The 16,257-nt window shown below is 45.5% G+C and overlaps 1 protein-coding gene across 1 annotated transcript; it reads left to right on the forward strand.

Moving 5' to 3' along the window:
• Window positions 1-1,442: 1,442 nt before the first annotated feature.
• On the forward strand, window positions 1,443-15,829 carry LOC140684249 (uncharacterized). Its single transcript, XM_072929601.1, has 5 exons — window positions 1,443-1,550; window positions 7,176-7,270; window positions 8,381-8,561; window positions 8,834-8,939; window positions 9,434-15,829. The coding sequence occupies exon 5, from the start codon at window positions 9,755-9,757 to the stop codon at window positions 11,933-11,935; it is 2,181 nt and encodes a 726-aa protein (XP_072785702.1). The 5' UTR covers window positions 1,443-1,550; window positions 7,176-7,270; window positions 8,381-8,561; window positions 8,834-8,939; window positions 9,434-9,754; the 3' UTR covers window positions 11,936-15,829.
• Window positions 15,830-16,257: the final 428 nt, after the last annotated feature.

The following is a 16,257-nucleotide window of genomic DNA, read 5'->3' on the forward strand; positions in this document are numbered from 1 at the left end:
CTTGGCAGGGCCTGGGGCATCCCAGTCCAGGCCCTTGACTTTATTTGTGTGCTTCTACTGCACGTAACCTAGCATGGGAACTGGTAAATCACAGACCATACAATGAGACACCTCCTGAAACAGAAATAAATTCCAGCTGCAGCACATCCCACTGCTACATTTAGAAACCCTTCAGCAAAACCACTGGAAAAACAATAGTGACATGTGGGGACCTAGAGCTCCAGGGGACTGAGGAGAAGGTGGGCAACAAGCAACCAGCAAAGTGCTTCCACTATTTCTCACTCCAGCCACTGCAGCAATGACAGCTTCCCTGGAATTTCACATCCCCATTGTATCCTTCAAGCTGAACAGGTGAACACATACAGGTACTCCAGGACTGATTTCCCTTGGACCTCAAGCAGCACAGACCCTCTGGGAGGAATTTAAATTCAAGGGCTGATGTCAACAACTGTGTTCCCCCTTGCACTCTTCCCACATTTTCTCCTTCTAAGGGGATGCAGGTCCCAGTAGGCAAAACTGCCTTTCAATCAGTACAAAACCTGCCTGAAAAGACCAGGATTCCAGGAGCCAGCACCCATTTCTCCTGGCTTTTCTGCTTACAGGTATTTTAATTCCAGAGGTGCTCTTCTACCAAGGTGATTTCCTTTTTTTTTTTTTTTTTAATCTTGAATAAAGTTCTAAAAAGCTGAGTTTAATGAGTTCATATTTTGATTACTTGGAATTTTCCAGGGCAGCACTTGCTATGATCCTGCAGGCTCAATGACCCCTCTGGTTTGCCTCAAGCCTTTACATCCCATTTTCCCTGGTCAGTGTTCCCATGAACAGAACACACAACTCACCATTGACATGTTCAAAGTCCAGTTTCATGCCTGGAGGTGACAGACCAGACGCAGCAACACCAAAAGCCAAATTCCAGGCTAGTTTTTCTCCTTCCAGCTCCTCCCATTGTTCCTCCATCTCTCCAATGTTTGTTCCTTTGCCCGCTGGAGTTGTTTGTAGGCTCAGGGTTCCCAGTGCTGCCCAGTTCTCTTCCCAGCCCTGAGTCCCTCTGGCACAGCCATACACATCTGGGAGCCGCTTTGGGAGTGGCTATGCATTTTTCATACAAAAAGTAAGAGGTTTTTGTGACACCAAAGCAGAACTCATCGCCAGTTGCAGGAAATGAGCGCCTCAGGAAAAAACAACAGGATGAATTTAAGACAGAGAAATAACGTGGACAATCAGTGAGTGCCAGCGGTTAGCAGAGGGAAAGGGCGAGAACACACGCGAGCAGGAACAGGAATATTCCTTTCAGATGAGATAAACTGCGAGAGCATCAATTTTGAAATTACTTATTTTTCCCCGCCGGCTGGCATTGGTGAGGCGGGAACTGCATTTCCCGTGATGCCTCGGGCCGTTGCGGGCCGGCGCCAATCGGGCGGGGCGGGGCGCGGGGCGTGGCCAATGGGGAGGCGGGAGAGGCTTGAATATTAAGGCGGCGGCCGTATTTCGCCATTTTGCTGGCGGGAAAGTCTCGTGTGGAGGACTCGGACGGCCGGGAACTGAGTGCGGTACGTCCGGCCGGGTGGCGGCCGGTCCGGGAAGGGTTCGGGGAGCCTCCGGAGCTCTGGGCTAAGGCGGCCTGAGGAGCTGTGGGGTCAGGGGGTGAAGGCTGACGTGCTATGTGGGGGATTAGCTGCGGGGTCCGTGGAGGGTTGCGGCGGTCTCAGGGGCTGTGAGATGCGCGGGGCTGAGGTTTGTGGGATCCGTGAGGGTTGCGCACCTCTGGGTTGGAGGATGGGGACTAAGGGGCTGTGAGGGGCCCTGGGGGATCCGTGGAGTCTGTGTGGGGCTGTGAAGTTTGCAGAACGGATGGCTGCCGTGCCGGTGAGGAGCTCTCGGGGAGCCGTGAGGTGTGTAGCCCGTGGGGGGCCGAGGGGCTCTAAGTTGTGCGGCTGCGGGATTCGTGAGGCGCGCGGGGCTGAGGGGCACTCGGGGGTCCGTGAGGGGCTGGAGTTTGTGAGGTGTGTGTGGGGCTGTGGGTGTCTCTGGGGGTCTGCGAGGGGCTGTGAGGTGTGTAGGGCGGAGGGGCTGTGCCTGTGTGGGACCCGTGAAGGGCTTTAGGGTGTGAGGTACTTGGCGCTCGCGGCTCTGGCGCTCTGAGACGTGTTTTTCTGCCCGGCGCGGCGCTGGGGCTGCCCGGACAGCGCGGGGTGCCCGGTCCCGGCGTGGGGCGGTGCGTCCGGGGAAGCAATAACCTCCCATGGGTGCCAGCAGGGAGTCCCCGCCGCTGTGCCCCGCCGCCCCCCGGCAGGAGTCGAGGCTGGGCTGTGCCCCCCGCCTGCTGCAACCGCTCGTCTGACTGGGGAAGGACCAGAGGGTCCCGACCAAGCCTGGCTGAAGCTCCCCCTGGTAATTAAACCCCCCAGTCCCTCTAATAGTTGGGTATCTAAGCAGTGTGTTTTGTCTGTACAGAAATTCGAGGTAAATGAGCTGAAGAAAGCTGTCTCTGTCAGGTTTCAGGTCAGTACCTAGCCTTAGAAGTATCCATTTCTTTTTAAAGGCAGGATTAAAGGAGAGGTGGTCATGTCCCAGGAGACAGATGCTCCCTCCTGTCCAGGGAGAATGTGTAGCCCATCAGTCAGGGAGAGGTGATGTCCAGCCTGCAGAAAGAACTCCGTGCAGGACCTTAGAAATCTAGCAGGGTAAGGTGGCTGAAAATGGATGAGGAAAAGAGAGGAAGGTATGTGTAAGCTGTTGACTTCTAAACCCCAAAACTGAGAGTGTGTCTTTCTCCTTTGCCTGTGGTTTGTGTCTATTGCAAATGCAGATTAAATGATAGAATCGTGAAATTGTTTGATGTTGTATTGTGGTTTTATGTTCATGTTCTATATACATATTCTGTAATGGCTTGTCCCTCTACCCCCCACTTGCCCACAATAGTTTGCCCCAAGTTTTCCCACTTCTTTCCCCAATGTCAGTCATCTCAAAACTGCGAAGTCATTCCCCTGTCCTCTCCTTCGCTCATTGCCCATCACTCGGCTCCCCATGCCACTCCTCCAGAACCTTCTAGCTTGGGTATCCAGTGATTGGGCGAGGGCCAGGGCTCCCTCCCTTGATTTCCTTCAATTGGATTTTCTATCTGTCTGTTCCCCCACCTTCCATTCCCCCAAATCTCTTCATTGGTCGGTGGGTGATCCCTTCCCCTGCTTACTCCCCCCTTTATAAGTTACCACAGTTCTGTGTGGGCTTTTTTTTAGTAGTATCCCCTGGAGTGTAGGTCTCCTTGGAGTCCTATAATAAACTCTGGACTGTTGCCCCGACCGGGAGTCTGCTCCCTTCTTCCACAGATCAGTCTGCTCTCTTTTTCCACAGATCTTCACCTCGTCTCCTCCTCCTAGTCAGGGCTGATTGCATTAGCGCTCAGCCCTAGCTGCTCCTCACAGCCGTTCCTGAGCTGGCTGGGAGAGGCCAGGGGGCTTCAGGTGGACACAGCAGCAGTTTGGGCTGGAAGGGACCTTATAGATCATCTGGTTTCACCTTCCACTAGCCCAGGTTGCTCCAAGCCCCATGCAACCTGGCCTTGGGCACTCCCAAGGATGGATCAGCCACAGCTTATGTGGGCAACCTGTGCCAGGGCCTCACCACCCTCCCAGGGAAGAATTTCTTCCCAGTATCTCATCCAAAGCTACCCTCCTTTGGCTTAAAGCCATTCCCCCTTGTCCTGTCGCTGCATGCCCTTGTGAATGGATACTCTCCTAAAGAGTCCCTGGCCATGTGTACTCTGTTCAAGTTTAGCAGGCTGATATTGCTCAAATAAGGTTCAAAAACTCTGTGGAGTTTTAAAATCAAGAAAAGGGAATTCTTGCTAAGCAGAAGAATTGGCAGAGGTGACTTGCTGAAATGTTTGGGGGGCAGAAAAGGAATGTAAGAGGCAAAACATGATCCAGGGAAGGGGAGAGAAGCCAGGCATTAATTAAATCAGTAAGATAGAAGTGTAAGAGCTGAATTACTTTGGAAAATAGAACCTGAAGGAAGGACTGCTGGCTGTCTTGTGCAAAGAAGGCATGTGCAGCATTCTGCACATCTTGTTTAGAAGTGCTTGTGAGGAAAACAGAAGAGCGCAGATCAAAAGAATGCAAGTGCTGTATCAATGGAGTACTTATCCTGGCAATAGGATGACAGAGTGTAGCTTCCAGTGGCTTAAAGTAAACATCAAAAGGAACAGCTTTGCTTCAGGTGTTTAAGCTGTTCTAGAGAAGTGATGGAAGACCTTGTGTGAAGGGAATCAAGCCTGTGAGCTCAGGTTTGTTTCGCAGGTGCTCAGCTAAGCCCCAGTGTTGCCACGTTCTTTGTAGCTGAGAAAAGGAGAATAGCAAGTCAGGAGATTGATGCCTGGATGTCGTACGGTGTCTTTATGAAGCTTGTGTCCCCTGTGGTCTGTTCTGTTGGTCATGTGGTGTGGAACACAAGCTTTTCCAGACCATGTTACAATGACAGTGTAAAAGCAAAGCTTTCCTTGAAAGCCTTCAGGTACACAATATGGCAAAAGCCGGTGTTCAGAATTTGATCCTTGCAATTGATTGGATTGGGCAATTGGAATATCTGGCCAGTGTTGTCCAATGAGGGGAGCAGTTGGTTAGGTAATCTCCCCTCTGTCTCCTGCCCTCCTCCCCTGCCTTTATTATGCCAGTGATTGCAAAATAAAATGTCCTTGGAGAAGTAACAAGCAAGAGATAACAAAATTTTAGGAATGTGTCAGTAAGCGCCTGTTCACTGTGGGAAAGCAATGTGGGAAAGTACTGTAAGTTTCACTGAGGCGTTTAACAGTCTACAGAATCACAAACACATGAAGAAGACATAAAAGCTAAAAACCTTGGGCATCGAGATGAAAATATTTTAATCTTCTCAATATGGACATTGTTATAAGTGAAGCTTGGTAACAAATGCTCAAATGGGGGAGGGATGCAACCAGGCTAAAATTTAGGGAAACTCCAGGAACATTGTTTTTAGATAGAAAGCAGTTTGGTTAAATGAATGGAAAAGTTAACTAAGTCATGGATTTAATATAGGTGAGAAGAGCGAGGAAGAATTATTAACATAAAATTTCTTTTACCTGTCTGTTTGTGCTGCTTAAAACATTCATTGTGGTCTCTGAATGCTTCCATATTTCTTTTAATGTCTGCCCTTAGAATAGTCTCTGCTCCCCTCTTAATGAAGTTTCTTAGATTTAATTAAATAAAATATCCTGTTTCTGATAGAAGAGACAAGGATGTTTAATTCCGCCCCACTGAAGGGCAGTTCAGGAATAACCTTTGGTGAATGCTCTGACATTTTAAAATCTGCAGAGGGAAGAAGTGGTTTCTCTTCCTGCTGCTTTCAAGATGCCCCAGGAAGCAGTTTGGGAAATAATGGAAAAGAGGAGTGAGTTTTTGAAGTACTCCCAGCATGTAATTTTTTTTGTGCTGAAGAGTCTCAGGTAATTGCAATAGGCAGTTGAGAGTATTGTGTTTTCAGGCTAAATTCTACCTCTTCTTTTTACTAATGGACCTCTGTGGGGGGACAGCTGAGCAGCAGAGCAAAAAGTATTACACAGTCGATGTATGGTGTGGACATCCTGCACCTGGTGGGCCCGAAGCCCTCAGAACAGCACACAGAACTGTAAAGGAGAAACCAGAAAGAATGTTGTGCTTTGTCTAACGGAAATCATGCAAGACTGTGGTTGAGCAGTGTTACCAGGAAACATAAATATTGTGGTTATCGCTTTGGCAGTGGAAAATTCTACCCGAAGCTTTAAGAGTATATAAACGGAGCTGTAGAAACTATAAATTGGCTTCTTGCTTGCACCAAGTGAAGTCCTGTCTCTCAATCGCTGTCAGACCTCGGAATTTATTGTGATAAATGGATATGATTAGTGCTAACTGAATTGTAACTATGTAAATATTTTAGGAAATAATTGTTATAAAATTAAACGGAAAAGTATATGTGATTAGTGTTACAAAGCAGATGGGTCCTTTTGTAAAAGTTACATGTGAAAAACAGGATACAGAATGTAGTATTGAGATAAACAAGATTCCAAAACAGAATCAGCCTTGAGACGAACAAAGCTGGGACGATTCCAGAAAACAGAATCGGCCTTGGAATGAGCAAAGCTGGGACAATTCCGGGTATGGAATCCAAGTTGTGATTTTATCTCTGAAATAATAAGGCTTATTTGGAACATAATGCTTATGTATATAACATAAAGCTTAGTGTGCATGTACAACCTGTAAATGTTATCCAGAGGGCAGAGAGGAAGACAGTGAGCCTCCCTCTGAAAAGACCACTGAAAAGCTAGGAGACCCCCTAGCAACCAGTGGAGCATATGCTCTGCAATATAGTGATGTGGATTTCAACAATCAATCAAAATAGGAGATTTACAGAAAAATGTTGATCGAATATGTATTAGCATACAGTATATAAGGTGTGTTTGGATTACTTTGTTTTGTACCTGAGGCAGGGTAAGCAGCCGTCCCCTTACCCCGGTCAGTTTTGCTTATGCTTGATATGAACCTTAATCATATCTAACTAATTACTGCCAAATTTTTATATGCTTCATTATATATGATATACTTGATTGTATTCATTTATATAAAATTGCTGTTCAATTAAAATTGCTGCTAAATTAAATCTTGTTTATTAGTTAGACATACTGAACTTCATTCATGACATTATTAAGGGATTTTTGTGGTGCTGCAATGGCCTCTGATGGGAAAAGCAAAAAAAAGAAAACAAACTCAAACTCTGTAGGTTGTTTGTGGACAGGGACTGAATATTATCATACAATTGGGACAATCTTGGCTGTAAAATAAGAACTGTGGCATCTGTGGAAAATAAGGAATACCCAGCCTGGCCAGGTTAATGTGTATATATCTCCCTCAATATATACAAAACATTCCCTTAGAATAAGAGGAACTGGGGCTGGGGAGGACATGCAGGAAGTGCATGCCTTGCCTTTTAGTTGCCAATGGTCAGCTGGTGGGCTGTGACTGTGTCAGAAGAGAATTCATCTTGGAAAAGTCTCCATCGAGTTAAATTTTCTATAAAAGAAAACCTCGAAATGAGCAGAAGATGAGGAAAAGGGAGTTGCAGAATGCAGAGGGATGTGGAGAGTGAAATGAATCGCTGTGTTGTTAATGTTGCCTTTCCTTCCGCAGCGTCCTCGCAGCTCTGTGAGCTCTGGTTTGGAAGTGCCCCACCCACTGCCCAGTTTCACCCCCTATGTGGATGAGTCAGCTCAGCCCCAAATGATGTGAGTCCTGAGTTGGAGCTGTGGGGATTGCATTTGGAATTCTCAAAGCTGCTGTCTAAAACTGGGACTTGGTTTTGCTGAGTACTTAAGCCTCTTGAGCTAGAAGAATTTAAAAATCTGTCAGCCTGGAAGCAATTAGTGCTGCAGCTTGATGACAGAGGCTTCAGCAGAGGCTGCATAAGGACAGAGGAAATGTTCAGTGCTGCTCATGATGTGGGGGCCTATATCATATTAATATATGCTAATGAGCTTAATAGCTTAACTCAGTGTGTTTACACAAAACCACAAGCTACCTGTCTTAGGGTGCTGTTTGCTGTGAAAGAGGCCCAAATGGAGGCAGCAAATGTGGTGGGTTTTTTTCTGTCTTGGGAACTCTGTGCTCAGCATATCTGGAGTTTTATTCTGAAATAAGCTGTCAGAGTTGCCATGCCAACAGTGTTGCTTAGGTCGTGGAGGAGTGAGTGTGCTGCTTGTACAGTGCTCCCTGAAATGTTGATAAATCCCAGGAGATGGGGTGGTTCAGTTAGAGCAGAGGAAAACACGTTATTTTGCAAGGTTGCTCTACTTTTCTGTGGCTAACGATGGCCAGGGAATAGACAGGCTCCTTCTGAGAGAGGAGTGGAAAAGACTGTTTGGTATTAGTGACAGTTCCCAGAGGTCTGAATTGCATGGAACCCAGGAATGCTGAGAGGTGGTGAGCAGCAGGGATTTGCATGTGGACTGCAGGATGTCTGTGCCTGTGGCGGTGCCATTGTGTAGTAGACAAATATGTAAAATCTCTTGGCATGCCGATTTCTCTGGGATGGAGATTTGTTACTTATGGAAGGCAGCAGCTTTTCATAGCAGGGAGAAGGACAGAGTGGGTAGAACTGAGCACCAGGCTAAGTGAGCTCTAAGTAACTTAGGCTGAGACTTGATGTGTAGGTTTAGATGCTGTTGTTGAAATCTTAAAAGTTTTTTTCTGTCTTTGAATCAATTTCCCCATGGTATGATTGACACCTGCTAGAAACAGCACTTTTAAGACAGGATATTAATTATTTGAAATAATGTTGGTTATGCTATTTTGGAAGAACTGTGGATATGATAGAGCCTCTTGGTTTTTCTTTACAGATGTAGTTGTGCTTCCCCCATGGGCTGCTGTTTGATTTTTCTCAGTATTTGGTGAATCCTCTGTTTTGACAAATCAGAATATAAGGTAGAATTATTCAAGACCTGGATTTCAAAGGGAAGGAAAACAGAAGCATCAAAGCTGTTGCTGTAGCAGCTGAAATAACTGTTAACTGCTGTGGAGGTGTGTGTTTTGTTTTATTTATATTGGTATTTTTTATTTAATTACTCAGAGTCCATGATGAAGAAATACTCTTCGTTCTTCATCTTCATCCTAGAACTACTTAAGCTGCTCTCCATTATTCTGGAGAATACTACTGTTCTATTGCTTACTGCTAGTTCTGTAGTAGAAATTGGCTGATTGAAGTGATCATTAGACTTTAACTCTTGAGAGGAATTTGTTGGAGATGGGAAGCTGCTCTAATAAATAGGTAACTGACTGTAACTTCTTCTTAGTTGTTCAGCAGATCATAGCCAGAAAAGTGCCCGTCAGCCTCTCTCTGTTCGTAATCCTGTGGATTCTCTGAGTGCCAAGGAAAGCAGAGCAGCAGCAGCAGCCTGTGTAAGGAAACACTTCAGCCCCTGGCAGATTTCCTGCCCAGGAGGACAGCAAGGCAGCCCGTGCTGCTGTCAGACTGAGTCAGCTTGTCTGGACTGGCATCACGTGTGAAAACCACGGATTCTAAACTGCTGCCTGGCATGGCAGGAATTGAACAGGATGATGATGAGATTATACTGGAAATACCATGTTGTGGCTCTGGCTGCCTTGTCCCAGGAAATGTTCCAGGCCAGGTTGGATGGGGCTTGGAGCAGCCTGGTCTAGTGGAAGGTGTCCCTTCCCATGGTGAGAAGGTGGAAGTCAGTGGTCTTTAAGTTCCCTTTTGATCTGGTGCATTCTGGGATTCTGTGATAAGTAGAATTAATGAAGGCTGAATGTCCTTTTCATGTTGGAAGGTGGTGGAGTGGAAGCAAGGGAAGAGAAATGTTCATCTTTTAACTAAAGAAAAAATGGTCATGAAATCTGCAGGCTTTCACAGTCTCTTCTGTTTTTTCCAGGATGAGGTGAATGGAATTGAACGTTTGAGTGAGGATGCAATTGTGACAGGCTCCTACAAGAACAAGACCCTTTGTGCCAACCCAGAGGACACGTGTGACTTCAACAGGGCTGCCCACCTGGCCTCAACGCCCTTTCACGGGGTGGTAGCTCAGAGATTCCCAGCTCCTGCTTTCTCTCAGAGTGAACTGAAGGAAGACAGTCCAGAATCCAAGAGTGCACCTCTGAATCAGAAGACACAAGTATTTGAAGGTGTATACTCTGAAGTGTGGAGAGCTGCAAAGGTCTGGACTTGGAACTGAGAAGGTGAGCCTCTGGCAACAATGGGAGCTCTAGTGTCAACCAAAGAAAAAGCTCTAGTGTCAACTGAAGAAAAAGCTGTAGTGAATATATGGACCCTTATGTTGGGCCAACGCGGGATAAAATGTGATAAAAAGGCACTCCGTGCTTTATTGCAGTGGTGTCGGAACCATGGAGTGGATGCCACCATAGAAGCTGCATTTATCAGTAAAAACTGGGAACGGGCTGGTGAATTGATTTTTGATTCAGCCTCTCGCGGCGATGAGACTGCTAAAAATATTATGACTACCTGGAGGTTGGTGCTAGATACCTTGAAACTGCTGAAACCTGAGCAAAATGCAAAAGCAGCAGCTGAGGCACCACAGGCACCATGTGCCAAGATACCCAGTGATACTGAAGTTCAAACGGGAGCGGCTGGGAGAGTAGGTGCCACATCAAGTTCGCAGGTGGAAAGGACGGGCGAGAAACTAGAAGTGCAGCAGCCGTCATCCATGCCTCCTATCCCTGCAACTCTGCCTGTGCCGTGTGCATCTGCACCCCTGGTTACCACAAACCCATTCTCTTCTCTGCCTAAGGATGATGACTGCAGTGATGATAAACTTCTACTGACGGCCCCTCCAGTGTGCGATAGGCCCAATCACAACCTTGGCAAGGAAAAAGGAGCTGGGAGCCGAGTGGCTCCCCTGGTTACCACAAACCCATTCTCTTCTCCTCTGCCTGAGGATGACTGCAGTGATGATAAACTTCTGCTGACAGCTCCGCCAGTGCGTGATAGGCCCAATCACAACCTCTGCATGGAAGCAGGAGCCGGGAGCCGAGTGGCGCTTGGCGCTGAGAGTTCCACCAGGGAACTGCCAATACCCGGAGTGGCAGGACACCACATCACACCGTGTCCACAGCCAAAGCCTAAGAGGCCCAAGGAAGCCCCTCCGTTAACAGATCTGTGGGATCCTAACAGGGGAAGCCCAAGTTGTCGCCCCCCTGCTGGCCCTCAGGAGAATGTTTTTACCATGCAACCAGTATCAGCTACTATCTCAGGATATGATCGAGTTAGATCTTGGCAGCATGTTAAATTAGAGGCATTTGCTAGTGGGGATCTCGAAATGGCTGAACGACTTTCTGTACCAATGCCCCGGCTGTTCTCGGGTGGCCAAGAGCCTGTGAGTGGGACAACTGGGGCTACTATCTCAGCATACAATCCAGTTAGCTTTTGGAAACAGATGAAATTAATAGCAGTTTATAGGGGAGATTATGAAATTGCTGAACGAATTTCTTTATCACCACTGTTCTCGGGTGACCAAGAGCCACAAAACAATGGGACTGCACCCTATGTAGATGTTGCCTTTAAAATTCTCTCCCAGTTACGCCAACTAGCCACCCAACATGGACTGGGGTCTCCAGTCGTAGCAGGGATGTTACGGCTTCTAGCTGAAGGTGAAATGACACCCTTTGATATCAAGCAAATAGCACAGTTGCTCTGTACCCCGATGCAATACCTGATGTTTGAGTCCACCTGGAAGCAACATGCAGAAAAGCAAGAGCTGCGTAATTTAGCATTGCCGCAGCAAGATCCACGCTTTGGGGTAGGGGTCCCTCAACTTCTGGGATTGCCTCCTGTAAGTAATCCACGGTTGCAAGCATGCCTAAATCCTTTGATATTGGCGCAGGCAACAGATTTAGGAATGCAGGCCCTCATGGAAGTGGGAAGCATGGGATTGGCAACACCAACTCAGGCTTTTGCAAAAATTAAGCAGGGCCCCGAAGAGCCTTATATGCAATTTATAGAACGATTAAAAGATGCAATGGAAAAGCAAATAGTAAATAACGATGCAAAAGATCTGTTGATATTGTCACTGGCACGAGACAATGCAAATGAAGACTGCAAGAAAGCTTTAGACCTATTACCAAGAAAAGATGCATCCTTGGATGAAATGATTGATGCATGTGCTGAAGTTGGAACTGTATCCTATAAAATGTTAGTTGATTCCTTGGCAGCTGTTATAAGGTCATACCAATGTTACGGATGTGGGCAACTAGGCCACATGAAAGCAAATTGTCCCCATAGGTCCAGCTCATGGAGAACACACCAGAAACGGAGAGCTGTGCCTGTAGTGGGAAGTTGTTACCGATGCGGAAAACCCGGTCATTTTGCCAAGCAATGCAAGTCTAAATTCCACGCTAACGGCCAGCCTCTTAGTGTGTAGGGAAACAGGAACAAGAGCACCAAGGGGAAGCGCTTGCAGACACAAGCACCTTCCTGTGCTCCATTGCAGCCCTGTGTGACCGCCTCACAGGGAAAACAAGAGGATCAGCTGGCATGGATGTTTCTGCTGCTGACATTATAACTTATAGACTCATTAAAGGTATATAAAATCCCCCTTGAGGCCCATGGGGTCTACTGGGAAAATATTAAGTACATTACTATTAGGATGATCAAGTGCAACGTTACAGGGTATTTTTGTCCACCCTTGAGTTACAGATGCAGACTATACTGGACAAGTATGTGCTATGGTACTATAGTAGGTACACCTACTCATCCTGTACCCATTCCAGCTAAAAAGTTGTATTGTTCTATTTGTACCTTGTTCAAGTCTTGTGTTCCCAAAACAGACTCAAAGCTGTGAGAAAACTGAGGCTTTGGCTTGATGGGGGAACCCAAAGTACACTGGATTCAGATCATATCTGATCAAAGACCAAATGTGGTTTGTACTCTTACAATGCCTCAAGCAAATCCATCCCACATCAAGGTTAGTGGGATGATAGATACTGGAGCAGATGTAACTATCATATCTGCTAACACATGGCCTCAGTCATGGCCCACCATAGCTGTAGGATCTGTTGTTGCTGGTCTTGGAGGTACCACACAAAGTTACTTGAGTAGTAAGCCTGTGTTAGTTAGAAATGCAGAAGAACAGACATCCATGATCCATCCTTATGTTACTGCTGTGCCACTCACCTATGGGGAAGGGATGTCTTATCGGCATGGGGGTGGGAACAGATTTTTAACAGGGGCCACTGTGCTGAAGGGTGTAAAGCATCCTACATTAGCCTTAAAATGACTCACTGAATGACTGTGTGGGTTAATCGGTGGCCCCTTGAAAAAGTAAAACTAAATGGTCTTTAATTGTTGGTTAAAGAACAATTAAATCAAGGACATATTAAGCCATCAACAAGTCTATGGAACACCCCTGTGTTTGTGATTAAAAAGAAATCAGGTAAATGGAAGTTATTCCATGACTTAAGAAAAATTAATACAGTTATGGGAAGTATGGGTGCTTTACAGCCTGGAATACCATCTCCTACTATGATACCTGCTACTTGGTACATTTTGATTGTCGATTTAAAAGACTTGTTTCCTTGCCATTCCTTTACATCCTGATGATATCCCAAAGTTTGTATTTACAGTGCTGTCTGTCAATCATGCAGCAAAGAAGGCTTTTTACAGATTCAGCCAAAACTGATGCAAGCCCTGCAAGAGTTTGGGTTGCAAATTGCACCTGAAGAGGTGCAACAACAGCCCCCATGGAAATACTTAGGAGTTAGACTAAACAATGCAGCCACAAACAATCCAATTTTCAACCAAGATCCCAACATTAAATGATGCACAAAAACTTTAAGGTATCATCAACTGGGTATGAACCTATTTAGGGTTAACTACCCCACATTTATTATCCTTGTTTAATATTCTTAAAGGTGACCCTGAGTTAACTTCCTCAAGTGTTATGATTTAACACAGCTTGTTTTTTAGTTAAAACCTGTTTTGCCCTCCTCCTAATCTTTATCTCACAACAGAAAATGAGTAAATAATTCTAGTGGGTGCACTGGCATTTAGCCAGCGCTAGACCCACTACATTAATTGGTGTGTTGGCTGGAAAACTGGGATTGGCAAACCAAAACCATTACACTTAATTGGTGTTTCCGCCCAGTTACCGAAACCACTGCATCTTTTGGTGGAGAATGCATGCAATTGGTGAAAGCTGTGAGATGATGATTAATTAGGAGAAATAAAGGGCAAAGCAAGTATTAAGCCATAAGGTTAAATAGAATGATAGTGGAAAATTTATATTGTAATTTTATTGAAATGTCTAGGGGTGGAGGTTAGTGTAAGAAATTTTTTCCTCCTGTTTAATTTAGTAGTTTTTATTGTTCTAAGTAGAAGTTGCATGTTGAATGTAATTTTGATAATTTTAAAATGTGTATTCACAGAGATGAGGGATGAAGAATGTCATGGTTTTACATAGCTTGGTTTTTAGGTAAAGAGATAATCCATCAGTTATGGAAGTGATGCTCTGTGAGGACTGGTAACAGCTTTCTATGGACCCAACAGAACCAATCAACTGGCTAGTTTTGAATACTGACACCTTGTTAAACCACTTAAGGAAGCTGAACACACCTCTATGAAATCACATTTAAAAATGAACAAAACCCAGGAAAAGCTCTCTTGCTTCTGGCTTTTGAACACTGGACACTGCGCTCCACATGGCCCACATGAGCTGGTATGGCTGGGCCAGCCCCTGCTCTGCTGCAGCGCTGACCACACCATTAAAACTGATAATGACCCTGCCTATATATCACAGAAAACTCATCAATTCTTGCAATTATAGGGCATGTTGCATCTCACTGGCATTCGTCATTCCCCTACAGGCCAAACCATTGTGGAGTGTACCCACGGCACTTTGAAGTGCATTCTTGACAAACAATAAGGGACAATATCTGGTGAAACCCCTCAAAGTAGGGTGGCCAAAGCTCTGTATACACTGAATCACCTTATAATATTGCCAAACTTCCAAAACCCTATTATTTTAAATAATTTTTTGTCATTGCAGTTCTTTAGTGACGTCCAGTTGCCCAAGCCTAAGGTATGGGTGTGGGACCTCATTACCAGCAAGTGGGAAGGTCCTTGGGACCTTGTCGCTTGGGGTGTGGGTATGCTTGTGTTTCTACAGATGCTGGTATCCTATGAGTACCTGCCCAGTGTGTGCACCCTGCTCGACGCTCTGCTCTGGATCACAACCAGCAACGCCTCCCTGACGGCCCCTCAGCTGATGGCTGTGGAATAGTAACAATGTTTGGGCATGGTTGCTCAATGCATTGAATCAGATGGGATTTGTGCATCTGTGGCACAGCCAGAACAACCTTTTCACACCTTCTTAAGTGGGGGTACTCTTAAATGGCACACAAAGTATACAAGTAACACAAAATGTTGTCAAAATGCAATGCTCTTCCCAGAACAACTGTAATACTAAAACCCCCTGTATGGAACTATGGGATGTTTCAGATGACAATTTACCTGTTGCTTCACTTGGACCCCAAGAGTTAGACATTTTAGGGACATTATCAGCAGAAGCATGTGTATTTTTTAATTAAACACTGAAACATTTTATGTGAGACAGAATTGGAACAGGAAAGCAAAATGTTACCCCAAATACTTTCTGGATTAAATAGATTGGCTTGCTTTGTAGCAAAAAGAGTAAATGAAACTTCATTAATTTTGAGTGCTTTGGCTATAGATGTAGCTAGTATGCAGCATGCTATTGATTTTGTTTTGTTAGCTCATGGACATAGTTGTGAAGAGCTTGATGGCATGCGTTATATGGCGGATTTTCTGGGATAGATCACTGGCTGGAAGGGTTAAGTTTGTCAAGCTAGGTGAAGAGCCTCATTCCAACTGGGCTTATAATTTTTTGTATTACCATAATTGTTTTGCTCATTGTGCCGTGTTTGTTACCCTGTCTGCAAATGGCCCTGCGGAGCATGATAAAGACTGTCTTTGCAGCTGAAAAATAAAAAGGGGGAACTATGGTGGCTAACAGCTGGCCTGAAAGCCTCACAGGCACAAGTAACCTTGACCTTGACTTGATCAGCCTGTACCCATGAGAAAAGGAAGTAAACATCTTTAAGGAAGAAAGCACTGAAAAGCGGAAGGACTTAACTGCAAGGAGTGGATGCTGGCCAATCTTTGGTGAGCAGTATGGAGGCAGCTATTGGCCACTGAACTGGGTGGCAACAAGTCACCAGCCAATTGTGAACAGCACACTGCTTTTCAAAACCGTATGAATATGAGCTATGAACAATAAAGGTTGCTATTGATGCTTGAACCTTGGAGTGTTGTGTCCATCTCTACTACAACACAAAAGGACATGGGAAGTGTTTGGTGCTGCTCATGATGTGGGGGCCTATATCATATTCATATATACTAGTGAGTTTAATAGCTTAACTCAGTGTGTTTACACAAAACCACAAGCTACCTGTCTTAGGGTGCTGTTTGCGGAGAAAGGCCCAAATGGAGGCAGCAAATGTGGTGGGTTTTTTCTGTCTTGGGAACTCAGTGCTCAGCATATCTGGAGTTTTATTCTGAAATAAGCTATCAAAGTTGCCATGCCAATAGTGTTGCTTAGGTCGTGGAGGAGTGAGTGTGCTGCTTGTACAGTGCTCCCTGAAATGCTGATAAATCCCAGGAGATGGGGTGGTTTAGTTAGAACAGAGGAAAACACATTATTTTGCAAGGTTGCTCTTCCTTTCTGTG

Source organism: Taeniopygia guttata, chromosome 5 (assembly GCF_048771995.1).
Source record: "Taeniopygia guttata chromosome 5, bTaeGut7.mat, whole genome shotgun sequence".
Classification (NCBI taxonomy): Eukaryota; Metazoa; Chordata; class Aves; order Passeriformes; family Estrildidae; genus Taeniopygia; species Taeniopygia guttata.